Source organism: Solanum dulcamara, chromosome 3 (assembly GCF_947179165.1).
Source record: "Solanum dulcamara chromosome 3, daSolDulc1.2, whole genome shotgun sequence".
NCBI lineage: Eukaryota > Viridiplantae > Streptophyta > Magnoliopsida > Solanales > Solanaceae > Solanum > Solanum dulcamara.
The window spans coordinates 55,885,307-55,903,543 of NC_077239.1; the positions used below are offsets into that span (position 1 = coordinate 55,885,307).

The window sequence follows — 18,237 nt, forward strand, 5'->3', positions numbered from 1 at the left end:
TTCTTGGCCTAGTTTATCCTTAGGAGCGTTAGAGATCAGATCCAGATCAATTTTCATGATTGAAGCAGGGTTCTATGATAGTATCAAAGTATGAGGCCCGATTCCACAAGCTCTCCAGGCATGCTACCATAATCTTACCCACAATGGAGGAGAGAGTTCGGTGCTTCATTAAGGAATTGAGGTTCTAGCTATAGAACTAGACTCAGCGGTTCGTTCATTTTTGGAGGTGGTAGACCATGCTTGCACACTCAAGCAGTTCCATCACGAGGCCCAAGGGGGCAGTCGTAAGAGAGTTAGACAGAAGGATAGCCATAATGGGGGCCGCTTTAGACCTTGGGAGTCCTATGATAAATCTTGCCAGAGATTTCAGTCAGATCAGTCCAGCCGCCCCTTTCAGGCCTCTCTTCAAACTTCAGAGGATGATCAAAACTGTCATATTGGTTTTAGTGCTGATCCGAGTTAGGGTTGAGGTAGTTCATAGATGGGTTCTTCTAACTGAGGTGGACGACCTCCAGCTTTCAGCCGACATTCATAAGGGTGCTCTGAGTGTGGGGCGCTAGATCATTGGTCTCACGAGTGCCCTCACTATAGGCTAGTCTTACTAACTCTACAGGCAGATAGAGTTGCGTCAGCACCATCATCTCTATTAAGAGGCGGAGGCCAGGGCCAGAACTGCAGGGGTGGTCATTAGGGTACACGATTGGGGGAAGGGGGGTCCTCGGGGAGACAGTTCAGGAGGCAGAGTCGATGCGTAGGATAAAGGAGCCCAGGCCCACTTCTATGCAGCTTTAGCTAGAGCAGAGGCTGAGGCCTCAGATGATGTGATCACATGTACGGTTTTGTTATGTCATCATCCGCATCTACTTTATTTGATTCCGGCTCCACTTATTCTTATATATCTATATATTGTGCCCCTTAATTGAGTATGAGCCTGGAACCATTAGTTGAGCCATTGTGTGTTTTGACCCTGGTAGGTGATTCTTTAGTAGTGGATCAGGTCTTTAGATCCTTTGTGATGACTATTCAGGGCGTGACACTAAGGTTGATCTCATCTTGCTTGATATGGTGGATTTTGACTTGATTCTGGGCATGGATTGGTTATCCCCTCACCATGTGGTCTTGGATCGCTATGCCAAGATCGTTACCCTAGCCATGCCTGGTATTCCATCGGTAGTGTAGCTGGGCTCTTGCAGTCGCACGCCGGTTGGGGTGATCTTTTTTCTTTGGGCCTAGAGGTTTGTGTCTAGCGGGTGTTTGGCATACTAGGATCGTGTTAGAGATATGAGTAGGGAGGGCCCTACAGTCTGAGAGTTTGCAGATATGTTTTCTGTTAATTTGCCTGGCCTCTCTCCTGACCGCGATATTAACTTTGCTATTGATGTAGAGTTGGGTACTCATCCTATTTCTATCCCATTGTACTATATGGCCCCCGTAGAGCGCAAGGAGCTCAGTTTTCAGCTTTAAGATCTCTTGGATAAGGGAATCATTCTTCTTAGTGTCACCTAGTCTTGTTCGTTAAGAAGAAGGATGGTACTATGCAGATATGCATCAACTACAGGCAGTTGAACAAGGTATCAGTGAAAAACCATTACCCTATTCCTAGGATTAATGACCTATTCGACCAGCTTCAGGGTGTCGTGGTGTTTTCTAAGATCGATTTGAGATTTGACTACTATCAGTTGAGGATTAGGGTAATGGACGTCCCTAAGACTGAATTTAGGACTCGTTATGGAAACTATGAGTTCCTACTGATGTCTTTTGAGTTAACTAACTCCCCTTCCATGTTCATGGACTTGATGACCTGGGTGTTTAGGCTGTACTTAGACTCATTTATCATAGTCTTCATCGATGATATTTTGGAATACTCGCGGAGTCAGGAGGAGCATGAGCAATATTTGAGAGATCAACAACTTTATGCCAAGTTCTTAAAGTGTAAGTTTTGGCTTGAGTCTGTAGCATTCTTGGGGCACGTAGTGTCCAAGGATAGAATTATGATGGATCCGATGAAGATTGAGGCTATTCGTGATTGGGCCAGGCCCACCTCTGTGACTTAGATTCATAGTTTCGCTGGATTGACAGGGTATTACAAGCACTTTGTTGAGGGTATTTCTACTATAGCGGAACCTCTGACTCGGTTAACTCACTAGAATATCCCATTTGTGTGGTTGGAGGAGTGTGAGATGAGCTTTCTGAGGCTCAATGAGATGCTTACCCTTGTTTTAATATTGACTTTTCTAGTTGAGGGTAAGGGCTTCATTGTTTGTTGTTATGCATCCGGTATTGGTTTAGATTGTGTACTAATGCAGTAGGGTCGGTTTATTGCTTATGCATCGAGGAATCTTAAGTTGCATGAGTTTAACTACCCCACTCATGACTTAGAGTTGGTGGCAGTAGTTTTTTCACTTAAGATTTGGAGGCACTACCTGTATAGAGTTCGATGAAAGATTTACACTGATCATAGGAGCCTTCAAAACATTATGAGCCAGAGGAATCTTTATTCGAGGTAGCACCGCTTGATTGAGCTCCTGAAGGACTATGACCTCTCTATTCTCTAGCATCCGGATAAGGCAAATGTAGTAGCGAACGCCTTGAGTCAGAAGGCGGTGAGTATGGGTAGTCTAGCCTTCCTTTCTACTGTGGAGCGACAATTAGCTTTGGACACCTAGTCCTTAGCTAACCGGATGATTAGACTTGATATCTCTGATTCTTGGTGCGTGTTAGCTTATGTGGGGGCTCATTTATCTCTGTTGGACTGGATTTGCAGCTATCAGTTTAAGGATGAGGGGTTAGTTGCACTGTGAGATTGGGTTTTGGGAGGTGACGCCGATCTGGATATCTTAGATTCAGATGGGGGTTTAAGGTTTAGTGGTTGACTTTGTGTTCTGAGAGTTGGGGGCTTAATTCAGATGATGCTTATCGAGGCCCATAACTCCAGATATTCTATCCATCCGGGCACCACTAAGATGTATCGTGACTTGAGGAAACACTATCGATGGAGTGGCATGAGAAGAGAAATTATAGATTATGTGTCGCGTTGTTTGAGTTGTCAGCAAATTAAGGTCGAGCATTTAAGACCTGGTGGAGAGCTTCATAGATTACCCATTCTCGAGTGGAAATAGGAGTGGATCATCATGGATTTCATTGTGGAGTTGCCTCGCACTTCCCGCGGTCTTCATAGCATTTAGGTCATTGTGGATCAATTGACCAAGTCGGCATACGTTTTTCCCATTCATACTTCCTATAGTGCTGATAGGTTAGCCCGTATCTACATTTAGGAGGTGGTTCGCTTACATGGTGTGCCTATTTCTATCATCTCAGAACGGGGCTCACAGTTCACATCTAGCTTTTAGAGTACTTTTCAGGAAGAGTTGGGTACCCGTGTCGACCTTAGCATAACTTTCCACACGCAGACTGATAGTCAGTTAGAGCGTACTATGCAGGTTCTCGAGGACATGCTGCGGGCTTGTGTTATAGATTTTGGAGGTCAATGGGATCAATTTTTGCCCTTGGCAAAGTTTGCGTACAACAACAGCTACAACTCCAGTATTCAGATGGCCCTGTTTGAGGCCTTATATGGTTTTCGCTCTCCAGTTGGTTGGTTTGAGTCTACAGATCCCAAGCCGCGTTGTACAGGCTTGATACATGAGGCCTTAGATCATGTAAGGGTGATTCAGGATAGTCTCAAGACAACTCAGAGTAGACATCGGATCTATGCGAATCATAGATGTCGATTGTTGAGGTTTGTCATTGGTGATAGAGAATTTCTCTGTGTATCGCCCATGAAGGGCGTGATGAGATTTGGGAGGCGGGGCAAGCTTAGCCCCAATTGGCGAGGTTGCACATGAGTTATCTTTGCCCCTGGGCTTTTTAGCTATTTATCTAGTTTTCCATATTTTGATGCGGCATCGGTTTATGCCAGACGGTTCCCATGTGCTTCAATATGACGCAGTGGACTTGAATGATTGTTTAAGCTATATTGAGGATCTAGTTGCTATTTTGGCCAGAGATGTCAGGCAGTTGCGTTCCAAAGTCATTTCTGTGGTTAAGGTCCATTGCAGGCATCGTTCAATCGAGGAGGCTACCTAGGAGACTGAGTACGAGATGCGGACATAGTTTCCCGGCTTATTTGAGCCTTCAGGTACTTCTTGACACTTACTTTCGCGGACGAAAGTTCTTTTAGTAGTATATGTGTAATGACCCTCCTGATTATTTTTGAATTTAAGCATTCATTTCATCATCTAGAGAGTTCTTATAGCGATCTCAAGTCATTTATGACTTGCTGACACTGACTATTCGGTTGTCTAGTCGTTCTTTTGGGTTTTAGACCGTTTCTCTACTTTGAAGCTTTTATAACTTAAGAAGTTGACTTTGGTCATAACTCCAGAAAAATGAACTAAGAACGAAATTCTGACGGTATCATCATCTTTAAAATTACAAAATTAGGCTAGTAGCGTGGTCGGCAAGAGTACCGAGGCAATCGGTACGAGTTTAGGACTATTTGACATTTTTTGCCTTTGAAATTTGGCCTATAGTTGACTTTGGTCAATATTCTTGGAAAATGCAATCGGATGAAAATTCTGACAGCGATTAGCTCTAGAATGTCAAATTTGGTCTAAAATGACCCTTCGTTCTCTTTTTGAGGCTTTTGGTTGAATCCCGAGGCCTGTTGTGGATTTTGGCTCAAAATGACACTTAGGTGTGGGTCCCACTTTTTATTAAAATGACCTTTTATGAGAATTTTGAATGTGTCATTGAGTCCAAAACATCGAATTTTATGGGGTAGCATATCTTTTTTGCACGAATGGGATTCCGAACCAATTCCAAGCACCCCGTCGAAATATTTAAGGTTGAGAAAACTCAAATTTTTAGATGATATCTAGTGCATAGAGAGTTGTTCTCCGCGATCGTGGGCCTTTGGTTGCATTCCCGGAGGTCCAGAAAATTTTTCTCTGCATTTGCAGAGCCATGGCAGCATTTGCGGAGCTGTGGGACTTTTGCCTCTGCATTCGCGAGCCTCTGGCCACATTTGCGAAGGCCAAGATTCTTGGCCTCCGCATTCTCAGAGCACTGTGACCGCGTTCGTGAAGTCCAAATCTTGGTCTTTTAATAAAAGACCAAGTATGAATTTTCAGCATTTCTTCCAAACTTCAAACCTTTATATCTCCTTTCATACAACTCACATTAGGCAATTCAAAGGTCTAGATTCAAGAGAATTTCATAAGAAATCCGGTGGTGAGCTCAGAAGCTCGGGGGAAGGTGTCGTGTGAAGTAAAATTTTGAAATTAGCTACTGATTTGGTCATTTTTGGATTGATATTTTGTTGATTTTTTGGAGAATGTATCCTTATCATATGAACTTCATTTTTAGTAATTTTTTAGGCTAAGTTGTGGGGTTTTTCGAAAGGAATGTTATGGTATAACTTTTTGGATTGGGAGAGTTTCATTTTATGGGAAATCGCTGATCAAGTTGTTGCCATTTTTCATCTTTTTAGTTCGGATTTTTGAGCATTTTGTTACATGACATTATTTTCCATCCTGGATTGTGCTGTAACTTTATTCATGAGCTTGGGGTGCTGTTTGAGACCTATTTTTAGGATCAATTTCGGAATTCCAGATGCGAGTCCCACATTGTCTGCTTTAGACCCCAAAATTGGCTCATTTCTGAATTCGATAATTTTAGTGTCATAACAACCATATTAATGTTGTGATTCTATTATTGATAGCGTGGCAACATTCAGAGGCCGCTCAAAACAGAAAAGCTTCAGTTTCATGAGTTGGAGCGGACGTGGTCGACCTACAGGTAGGCTATAATTTTTCCCTCATAGACCGAGCATATTTAGGCAATTGTATATTGAATTGTATGAGTTTGGAGGCGTTTGGGTGTCGAACATGTTAAATTCCTAGATTTCATACCATAGGTGTTATTTTCTGAAAATTGTTGGACTGTGTAAGCATTACTCCCATTAATGTTGATCATTCATGCCTTATGGTGAATGTTGTGCCTGTGGTTATATGTTTGGAAGTATGTTGGGCCTTAGTCTAGGCTTAGACTAGTGATTGCCTTAGACTTATGCGAGTTTGGTGCCGTTGGGCCTTGAAACTTCTCTGACGTCGTTTCAGATGGTTAGCTCCCTATACACTGATATAGCATACTTGAGTCTGATAGTCTGAGCTTTAGCAAGGCAGTAACTCAGCCTGTGGCCTTATCTCCATAATGCCCTATTCTCCTATCTGTCTTGTATCGCTTGATTCTTGATTTTGGGAGTCTTCTCGATGATTCAGGTTATATTTGATTCGGGATGGAGTGATGCATTGATGACACTCGGTTTGTGGGTACTCCCCATGACGTACGGTTGATCGTTGATTCTAATTCGGTTCACTTTCCTAGCTACAGTTTCCAGGTTAAAGTCTGTGGTCTAGCTTACTTTTGTTCTATTCCTTAGCTATAGTTACCTGGTTGAAGTCCGTAGTGTAGCTTACTTGTGATCAGGCTCCTTAGCTACAGATACCCGATTGAAGTTCGTAGTCTAGATTACCTGTGTTCGACCCTTGGCTAAAGTTACCAAGTTAAAGTTCGTGATGTAGCTTACTCGAGTCGATTCATTAGCTACAGTTACCCAGTTGAAGTCCGTGATCCATCTTGTAAGTGGTTAAATTCCTGATTCCCCGGTGAATCTTCAATTCAATGTCTTCATCTACTCTCAGCTTTGGGTTGAGGTATTAGAGTTGGGAATAGTTCGGTTCAAGTCTGGAAAATGGTGATATTATTGGAATCCTTTTGGCTCAGTTCATTTTCCTTTAGCTATTCTTGCATCTGTCGGGCTTATGGGAGTCCGTGCAGGTGGTTATTCTTTACTTGTGCACGAGCGTACTCGTCGGATTTATGAGAGCACGGCGGATTTAGTTAGATTCTTTCTCTTTATTTGTTAGTACGCTCGTGTACATACCTACATTTACTTCTTGCCCTATCTTTGGTTATGATATGTTACTCGCATTTTAGTTTAGTTTTGCTTATCTTGCTCAGTCGTCCTATGATGCCTATTAGGTACCTGTTGTTTTGATATTCATACTACACTCTATATCTATTTTTGTGATGTAGGTCCGAGTACTAACTACCGGTGTTGATTCGAGCCAGCTGTGGTCGTGATCGGAGGCGAGGGTGAGCACATTGCGTCCTGGATTTATCCATCTCCCTGTGTATATATATATTTTGCATGTCTTTTGATTTTTGAGACAACTCTGTTTTTGTGGTCCACTTTTGAGATTTGTACTCTTTTTAGTAGTAGCTTTGTATTGTGACTTCCAGGTTCTAGGAGGAATCCTTTTTGTTTGTATATATTTAGTGCTTCCTCCCGTTCATGTATGCTCCTATTATTATTAATTTGCTGTTTTAGGTTAATTGATTGTCTTCTATCCTGACATGTCATTACTCACAGTTTCGAGAAATGGGTCGGCTTTCCTACTGGTGGGTCATAGTAGACACCATCACGACCTAAAAAATCGGGTCGTGACATAATATATCTGAAAGTTCAGTGATTTATCCGAAATCCATAAATTTTAAGAAAATTTTGTAATTTGGAAAAGAGAAGGAAAATAATATAATTAGTTTTTAAAACTATGAGATTTATGTAAATTAAACGAGTATGAATCAAAACATATAAGAAATTTCAATAATGGCCAACCAAAAAAAAACTTTTACACAATGATAAATTAAAATAATTTTACTCTACTCGATCACTTAAAACATAATTACACGAGATTGTCTATCATAAGTGGGACTAGTAAATTGAAAATAGGACAAACAACGTTCTACAACAGATTAAATTACATTAGCAACATAAAAATTCTTTTCATCGTCAATGCATATAATTTTAAGGGCATTTAGGGCCTCCTCTCTTGGTCTTCCAATTATTGTAGCAAGGGCAAAATTGTTTGTTCCCATAAGTCCCAGCAGGAACACAAAGACACTTCGCACAACATTTTTGGCAAAAGAACATACATGGCTTCCTGTATTGTGTGTTTGAACATCTATATGTGCACTTTGGTAAACAATCTGCCAAGATAGCAACAATTTTTATTTTTTTAAAAAAAATATTAAGTTCACATAGTATATAACATGACACGCTTAATTAATTATGAAAGAAATCAAAATTTAAATTCAACGGCTAACACAAAAATTTTATAAGAATGTTTAACTGGCCACCCTTCGATTATTTCAAATACGCTCTTAAGCTTGTAAAATGAACAAAAGTGTCCTCAATTGATAGTTTAGTCCAGAAATGACATTGCATTCAATAGTTTGGTTCAACAATACCCTTATTGTTAATTAATGGGTTAGAAGTGCCCCTATATATATATATATTTTTTCTTTATTTTTTTAAAGACATTCTTTTCCTAATGATGATTTTTCTCAATTAGAAAATGTTTATCCTACTTCAATTCGGAAAAGATTATGAAATAAAATATTTCCATATCAGAAATTTTAATCGTTATGTAAATGAAAATTAATGACGGGTTACTACGAACTTATATATATGGCATATATTATCAATGGAGTTATTCTATTTTAATTGTTAAAATGAGATTAAATAAAAAATAAAGATTATTTCCTACTTATTTATAAACTAAAGTTATTTTAAAAGAAAAGAAACAAGAAAATAGTTCTTTAAAAATAATATTTTTATCGGAATTCCCTCATAGCAACACTGTATTTAATTTTCATTTAGATATATACCAATAATTGTTTTTTGATAAAATATAAAATATTTTTATTTCTTCATATTGTTAAGAATTGAAGTAGGATAAATATTTTTTAAACAAAAAAAAAAATCATCATCAGTTAAAAATGTGTTTAAAAAGCAAAAAAAGATAATAATATATTTATTTGGAAAAAGACATTTTGACCCATTTAACTTATAATAAAAATATTTATTTCACATAGTTCAAAGACATTTTTGACCATTTTTTATAATAAATATAAGAATATTTAAGGGGATTTCAAGATTTGATATACATATATAATAAACTATATTTACTTGTATATGAATATAGTTTTCGACGAATGATATCCATGAGTATACACAAGAAAACAATTTACAGTATTTTTTATTACCTTGAGGATGGAGACTACCAGGAGTAGTACCATTCTGCAGAAAAATAAAACAAGTTTATAAGTAAGAATTGACAACTTCATAAATAGAAAAAACAAAACAAAAAAAGAGGACAAAAGAAAGTGAGAATTCAAACAAGACTTACCATTGGTGAAGTGTTAGGAGGTTGTGGCTGAGGTGCTGGAGACTGTGTTATTATTTTTTCCTGATATAAAATTTTAAAAAATAGTTGTTTTAATAAGAAATTAAAAGAAGTTATGGATAGCAAGAATACATAATTACTATTAGAAGAATGGTCTATGAAACATACAAGTGAAACACGCTTCTTGGATAGTACAAAGGATCCTAAAGGCGGCTCATCATCTCCAAGAAACTGGCTATAATGTGATAGCGTTATAAAACATGGACAAGTACTTTATTAGGAAAGTATACTTGCAGATGAGGGGTACAATAGATCACTGGTATGGACAAACATGGGAGCTCCAAAATGGCTATTTATTTTGTATCTAGTAGTGAATGGCAAATTTGCGACTAAAGATAGATTGGCTAAATGGGGAATCACACATCTTCCCTTATGTAATCTTTGTCAGCAGGTTGATGAAGACATGGATCACTTATTCTTTCAATGTGTATATGCTGCAGAGGTGTGGAACCAGGTGCTGAAATGGCAAGGAGCAAGTAGAAATGCAATGTGCTGGACAGAGGAGGTACAATGAGCTATTAAGACTATGAAGGACAAGAGTAGTACATCACCCTTATACAAATTGACATTGGCAAACACTGTGTATCACATATGGAGGGAGCATAACAACAGGATCTTTAAGCAAAAGCAACAATCAATCTACTAATGCATTAACTAGGCACATCATTCAGGAAGCACATAGGAGAGGAAGAAATTATCCTAGATTAGCTACAAAACTACATAGTTTAAACATGTATGCATAGAATAGGTGGCTGAGTTGGTGACTAAGTTTAGCAAGGATGAAACTTATACCCATACCTGCTATTTTTTTCTGATTTGTATTGAGCACTTGGTAAATAAAAAAGTTTACTTACCAAAAAAAAAAGAAGGTTTTGTTAGTTCAACCAAACTTATTATTTCGAAAAACAAATTATATTATAGGCAAAATATATAAAATTTACTGACTCTAAATTTTGAGTTCCCTTTAATTTTAGAGTGGGGAAGATGATAGCTTACATGGGTTCCAACAAGAAGAAGCATTATTAGAAGAGGAAATATTAGCACTGGGCTAAGTTTCTTCTCCATATTTGTTGTTTCTTGATATATTAATTGACCAAGAGAGAAATGATGTTTGATGGTTTATATTGGTTGGGAATATTAAATGAGAATATATATAGGCAATTGGAAACTCAAAAATTGTGTAGAATCTATGGGTACTTTACAATGTTCTCTCCATGGATAGACACGTGAAAAAATTAACATTCTTGTATAGCAACATGATTATCATGGGACGGTAAATTAAGATTTTTTTCATTTTTAATCAGAAATTTAATTTTATAAATGAAGTATTATTTGATAGGAAACACGAAAATCGCCTAGGAGGCTTTTATGACACGAATTCTAATTAATTGGATCAATAAATTTTGTATAACATATAATTTTGTTAGTTTATATTTTGTTGAAAAAAGCGAATTGAAATTAATTAGATCAAAAAATTATATATACCAAATGGTTAAACAAAAATAGTATTCTAAAAATAGTTTTGTGAGTTTGTTGGTGTATTGGATCAAATTCAGTACTACCTACATATTTATCGTGCATGATTACGAGTAGATTTTTGCGATAAATACAAATTAGTAACCTAGTAAAAATGATAACTAATCGACCATCAGAAGTTGAACTATCTTGATAATGTAAACAATATTTACAGCGCATATACAACATACAAGAAAACAAAACAAAAGAAGTTGGCGGTCAATTTACATTGGGAAAACAGCCAACAATCTTCACGTGTTGATCACTGGTCCTCACATGTTCCCAATAAGATTTTAGAGGTCTGCAATGTTCTTGAAGACCTAACAGATAAAAGCTTACATAAACCATATAACATTCAAAAGAAAACAAAACTCAATCTTAAAAATATAACTACTTATATTATAAAAAATAAAAACAATTGTCTTCATAGACAGGTGGTAGCTAGGAAGATCATTCAATCTAATAATCTATTCAAACTTCTTGTGAACCATTGTTTCTTTTTCTTTTCTTATAAACAATAGAATTCAATTGCGCCTCAGCTAATTTATTGAATATTTAATATGGGGTCATAGGATACTAGTTTCTAAGTTAGCTTGTGAACACTTGGATTATTTTTAACAAATTTATAAGGTATCAATTATCGGTTCAACTTACGAATACTTATGATTATTTTATTGATATTTGCTATCTTCCAATCAATATGTAAAAAATAAATTTTGTCCATTCAAACTTAGATAAATAAAAAAAAATACATAATATTTTTATCTCTATTTGTATCTTAATCCCTGCATTCATTCTGTTGATCACTAGGCTAAACTTCTCGTGAACCATACCTATATAGTTTGTCATTTTGCGGGAAAACATTTCTAGCTGTTTGCTATATTTTCTTGGAAGTTAGTGAAATTTTGGAGTGTGTGTGGACCATATAGATTTTTGGGATTTAGCAGGTTATGGTATGTTGGTTCACTGTAGTATCCTTGTGACTTGCCTTTTTAACCATTTTAGCTTGTTGTCAATCAATAGGATCAAAATTATGGTAGATTTCATATTCTAGCATAATCTTTTAATACAAAAAAAATATAGGCAATATAATCCCACAAGCAGAGTGTGAAGAGGATAACATGAACACAAATCATATTAATACCTTTAAAAGTAGAGAGGTGGTTTCGGATACATCCTCGGTTAGTATAATTTTTTAATGGCTGCGATAGAGGCACCTAATAATTACTAATATGATTAAAAAATTGCATTGTGAACAGAATCCAATTACTTAATTCAAATGGGTGACGCAGTAAAAATATTTTTGCAGTAACAAAAATATGAAATACTGGTCTACATAGATTCTTGTTGATCAAAGCAGTCAGAATTAAGGTTGTAGTGCTGCAGCTCGTGCTGGTTGAGGCTTCTGCTGATAAGCAGTTTGCGGTCTGGCAGCTTGATAAGGCAGGGGATAGATCGATAATGTGGATAGTAAGGCGGGTAAAATTGACCTTGAGGTGGATATGCATAATGCTGTCCTTGTGGGTGTTTCTCGGAACCAATATAATCTTGTTTTCAGGCCCTGAACTAAAAGCCCCTCCTGAGATGGAACTACGGTGACGGATAGTACGCTCTTTCCTGCTGAGGCATTGGCGGAATGTTGAAGTACGGTATCGGTTGTTTCTTGCATCAACGAAGGCATTTCACCTGCCTTAATTATTAAGTAGCTTCATCGCCACATGCAGGATCACTAACTCTGCAAGCATTGCATGTAACACAATGATAACACTACTTCTTGAGCCAAAAATATGAAAAAGATAGTAGTAATACAGATCTTTTAAGTTTATTAAAATTTTATTGAATTTAAATTCGTAAATTAATTTTGATTATATTAAATTCAAATTAAATGAGCCACTAAAATCATATTACGTGTCAAAGTTATGTGGTAATTTAAGTCAAATTAAATAAGCCACTAAAATCATACCATGTGTTATTGTTATGTGGCAATCCAGATCAAATTAAATGAGCCACTAAAATCATACCATGTGTCAATATTTAGTGGCAATCCAAGTCAAATTAAATGAGCCACTAGAATCACACCACGTGTCAAAATTATGTGGCAATCCAAGTCAAATTAAATAAATCACTAAAATCATGCCACGTGTCGAAGTTATGTAGCAATTCAAGTCAAATTAAATGAGTCACTAGAATAATATCACGTGTATATGTGACATATTCTGACTAATCAAATTAGAGCTCTTCACTAGAGAAATCTGATTGGTATGTTCAAACCGACCAATCAAATCTTACAGGTATACCACTCCCTACAACTATAAATAGGTGTCCACATTATTCTTAGAAGGGAGAAGTTTTCAAGAACAAGAACCAAGAAGAAAGTTCGTGAATCAAAGACTGTGAATTCTCTACAAGCTACAAGTTCAAGCATTCAAGCCCTCAAGAACTCAAATTCAAGATACAACTCAAGATAAAGACCACCAGATTCAAGAACAAGCTCAAAAGCCCTTGAATTTAAGTACAAGTCCAGATCAAACACATCAAATTCACAAGTCAAGATCAAATTCACCAAATTCAAGATCAAGACTATCTAATTCAAGATCAAGCTCAAAAGCCTTCGAACTTAAAATACAAGTCAAGATCAAGACCACCAAATTCAATATCAAGCTCAAAGGTCCTTGAATTCAAGTACAAATCAAGATCAATTTTATCAAGATTCAAGATCAAGATGGAAGACCCTTGAATTTAAATACAAGTCAAGATCAAGATCATCTTCAAGCCCTTGAATTTAAGTACAAGTCAAGATTAAGATCAAGCTCAAAGGGCCTTGAATTTATATTTGAAAAGAAGAATCAGAGGACTATCATAGAGATTGTAACACTTCTATATTTTAAAATCAAATACTAAATTTTGAAACTCCAATTTTTCTGTCTTGATTATTAATTTTTCTCAGCTCGAGAATTTATTATTTACAAATTTTGGCATACCCAGTGAGACCGTCTCTACCTCTCATCTCAACTTTTTCAACATTAAAATGGCTTCCACTAAAGAAGAACAACTAGAATGCTTGACTAAAGCAATTGAAGGCTTGACAAAGTGCGTACACGAACATGATGCAAGACTTTCAAAGTTGACAAATAAGATGGATAACATGACTAAGAGAGGATCATGTCAAGCACCTATGAAGCTTTTTAGACTTTGAGACAAAGGAGAGTCTTTCATAAAGCAAATAAAGATCAAAGAAATTCAAGTCTCTACTGAAGGTGTAATTCCCATTGACCAATTGGAGGACTTTATCATGGGGCCATCAACGGTATATCTGTGTTATCATCCAAATATTATCTCACATATACCAAGCCATAGACGCAAAGAATTTATAACTTAGAGATGCATACTGACTATCAACCTCCTAAGTTTTAACAATTTGATGGCAAAGAAAATCCTAAACAATATATAACACACTTCCTCGAGAAGTGCAATAACGCTGAAACTTATGGTGATTATCTTGTCAAGCAATTCGTTCGATCACTCAAAGAAAATGCTTTTAATTGGTACACGAATCTTGAGCCTGGTTATATAAATAATTGGGAGCAACAAGAGAAAGAATTTCTCCAATATTTTTATAGCACGAGGCGCATTGTTAGTATGGTTGAACTTACAAAAGCTCACCAATGTAAAGGTGAGCCAGTTCTTGACTTTATCAATCGATGGAGGAACCTCAGCCTCTATTGCAAAGACCGCCTAAGTGAAACTTCTAGTATTGAAATGTGCATTCAAGGCATGAATTGGGATCTTCGCTATATCTTTCAAGGATTAAAATCAAATACATTTGAAGAGTTGGAAATCTGTGCATATGATATAGAATTGAGCATGACTATAAGTGGAGATCAATGGTTAACTATCTATGAGTCTGACAAAGATGAAGTCACAAAAGAACTCTACTATGGGGGCAAGTTTGCATTCGAAGATAAAATTGAAAAATCCATGTATGTTACAATGCTCCTCATCACATGGGCCTAAACTGCAAGTTATAATGCTCCTCAATGCACGAGTCTAAACTGCATGTGAAATGATCCTTGACACATTAGCCTAAACTATATGTCATGAAGCTCTTCAAAATTCAGTTAAATCTCCAAGTCACAAAGCTTAGCAAATTACGAGCCAAATTTTCAAATTGCAAAGCTTTTTAAATTTGAGTTAAATCTTGCAATCATGAACCTCCTCCATTGGAGTTAAATCTCCAAGTCACAAAGATCATCAAATTATGAACCAATTTTTCAAATCGCATAGCTCTTCAAATTGGAGCTAAATCTTCAAGTCACAAAGCTCACCAAAAGTATGAGCTAAATTTTCAAATCGTAAGGCTCTTCAAATTTAAGAGAAATCTTGCAATCATGAAGATCCTCAAATTTGAGATAAATTTTTTCATGTTGTAAATGCTCATCACATTTGAGCTAAATCTTCAAGTTGTGAAGCTCCTCAAATTCGAGATAAAATTTCAAGTCAAAATTCTCCTTTACACACGGGACTATATGTCATGAAATTCTTCAAATTTGAGTTAAATATCCAAGTCACAAAGCTCAGAAAATTATGAGCCAAATTTTTAAATTGCAATGCTCTTCAACAACAACAATGCAATCATGAAACTCCTCAAATTCGAGTTAAATCTCCAAGTCACAAAGCTCATTAAATTACGAGCTAATTTTTCAAATCGCATAGCTCTTCAAATTGGAGCTAAATCTTCAAGTCACAAATCTCAATAATTACGAGCCAAATTTTCAAGTCTTAAAGCTCTTCAAATTCATGTTAAATCTTGCAATCATGAAGCTCCTCAAATTCAAGCTAAATCTTCAAGTCACAAAGCTCCTCAAATTATGAGTCAACTTTTCATATTGTAAATGCTCATTAATTTGAGCTAAATATTGAAGTTGTGAAGCTCCTCAAATTCAAGCTAAACATTCAAGTTAAACGCTCCTTAAGGGATAACCATAAATTGTATATTACTCCTGACCTACAAGAGTATAAACTGTGTACGATACCTTAAAAAATATCCGCTAGATTAAAAATCTCGAAAGAGGCAGACTAGGCAAAAGTTAGAACACAAAAAGAATCACTCCTTTAGTACTTCGTTAGGACTTGATTCTCTTCACGGAGGTACGTAGGAGCTTAGAGTTACATTCTAAGTTTAGTCGCATAAGTTATAAATAATACATGTTCCCACTTAATGTGTCACATACAAGTTGGTCTACAAGTACTCTTTTAGCGAACTTTATTCTTTCACCAAATATTGATGGCTCGATGGGGGCAAAGGTCTTTAATATAATTTGAAATCATATATTTGCCAAGCCTAAGGATTGGAGTTTCAAATTCAATGAAGTATGCGAGTTGAAGTCTTCAAAATTGCAGCTCTGTTTGTCACATAAAAGTTAAGTTTACGAGTACTCTTTCATCAAACTTCACACTTGCACTAACTATTGATGGCTCGATGGGAGGGGGAACCCTATGAATGTGAGTTTTTTAAATAGAATTGGTAGTCTCCAAATTCTCAAAGTCTGCAAGTTGAAGTTTTCAAATTCAGCAAATTTGTTTTTAAAAACATCTTCACATTCGCCAAGACTGTAGGTTGAAGTCTTGAAATTCAATCGAGTTTGTTATTTAAGAGTCTTCAAATTCTCTAAATCTATGGGTTGAAGTCTCAAATTCAATGGATTCCGTGAGTTGTAGTCTTCAAATCTTCCAAATCTAAGGGTTAAATTTTCAAATCAATAAATTTGTAAGTTGAAGTTTTCAAATCCTCCAAATCTTAAAGTTGAAGTTTCAAAATCAACAATGACTATAAGTTGAATTCTTCAAAGTCATTGAGAATGTGAACTTGAATAATCTCTTCAAGTCCACAAGTTGAAGTCTCAGACAAATTATGTCTACAAGTTGATCTCTACCGATCCTCCAAGTTTTGAAGTTGAAGTTTTAAATTCACCATGTGTGCAAGTTGAATTCTTCAAAATCGTTGAGTCTGAAAGTTGAAGTATTCAAAAAATTGTCAAACATTCAAGTCATAGCCAGACAGTGTAAAATATTTAGCTCAGATCTATGGGTTTTAGTCTCAAATTCAATGGATTCCATGAATTCCAATCTTCAAGTCCTCCAAATCTAAGGGTTAAATTTTCAAATCAACAAATTTGTAAGTTGAAGTTTTCAAATCCTCCAAATCTTCAAGTTGAAGTTTCAAAATCAACAATGACTATAAGTTGAATTCTTCAAAGTCATTGAGAATGTGAACTTGAATAATCTCTTCAAGTCCACAAGTTGAAGTCTCAGACAAATTATGTCTACAAGTTGAGCTCTACCAATCCTCTAAGTTTTGAAGTTGAAGTTTTAAATTCACCATGTGTGCAAGTTGAATTCTTCAAAATCGTTGAGTCTGAAAGTTGAAGTATTCAAAAAATTGTCAAACGTTCAAGTCATAGCCAGACAGTGTAAAATTTTTAGCTCAGATCTATGGGTTTTAGTCTCAAATTCAATGGATTCCATGAGTTCCAGTCTTCAAGTCCTCCAAATCTAAGGGTTAAATTTTCAAATCAACAAATTTGTAAGTTGAAGTTTTCAAATCCTCCAAATCTTCAAGTTGAAGTTTCAAAATCAACAATGACTATAAGTTGAATTCTTCAAAGTCATGGAGAATGTGAACTTGAATAATCTCTTCAAGTCCACAAGTTGAAGTCTCAGACAAATTATGTCTACAAGTTGAGCTCTACCAATCCTCTAAGTTTTGAAGTTGAAGTTTTAAATTCACCATGTGTGCAAGTTGAATTCTTCAAAATGTTGAGTCTGAAAGTTGAAGTACTCAAAAAATTGTCAAACGTTCAAGTCATAGCCAGACAGTGTGAAATTTTTATCTTAGAAGATGCAACGGTTTCGACTCAGTCATTGTAAGGTATTTACCTAGGGTAATGTAAAGTCTTAGGGTCTGATAGTGTGAAGTCTCTGCCTTAGGCGATGTAAAATATTTAGGTCAGATAATTGACGTCTTCAGCTCAGACATTATAAATTCTTTGGTAAAGTCTTTGACTTGGACGATGCGATGCCTTCAGCTTAGACAATGTAAAGTATTTGTTACGGATCATGTAAAATCACTACCTTAAATGATGTGATTCCTTCAGTTTTAAATCATGTAAAGTTTTTACCTTAGGTGGTGTAAAGTCTTTAGCTCGGATGATGTAAAAACTTCGGCTCAAATCATGTAAAGTCTTTTCCTTAGATGGTGTAAAGTCTTTGACTTGGACTATGTGATGTCTTTGACTCAGACGGTGTAAAGTCTTTGCCACAAATTATGTAAAGTTTTTGGCTTGGACTATATGATTATGATGACCCGACCTAGGGCATAGCCATAACAGGACAATTAGAATTCTGAAGGACT

At 36.3% G+C, this 18,237-nt stretch overlaps 1 protein-coding gene across 1 annotated transcript; it reads right to left on the bottom strand.

Annotated features, from left to right (window-relative positions):
• Window positions 1-7,643: 7,643 nt before the first annotated feature.
• On the bottom strand, window positions 7,644-10,447 carry LOC129881651 (protein GAST1). The gene is made up of 4 exons (XM_055955780.1): window positions 10,308-10,447; window positions 9,255-9,314; window positions 9,112-9,145; window positions 7,644-8,052 (listed from the first exon to the last, which is right to left on the bottom strand). The coding sequence occupies exons 1-4, from the start codon at window positions 10,374-10,376 to the stop codon at window positions 7,871-7,873; spliced, it is 345 nt and encodes a 114-aa protein (XP_055811755.1). The 5' UTR covers window positions 10,377-10,447; the 3' UTR covers window positions 7,644-7,870.
• Window positions 10,448-18,237: the final 7,790 nt, after the last annotated feature.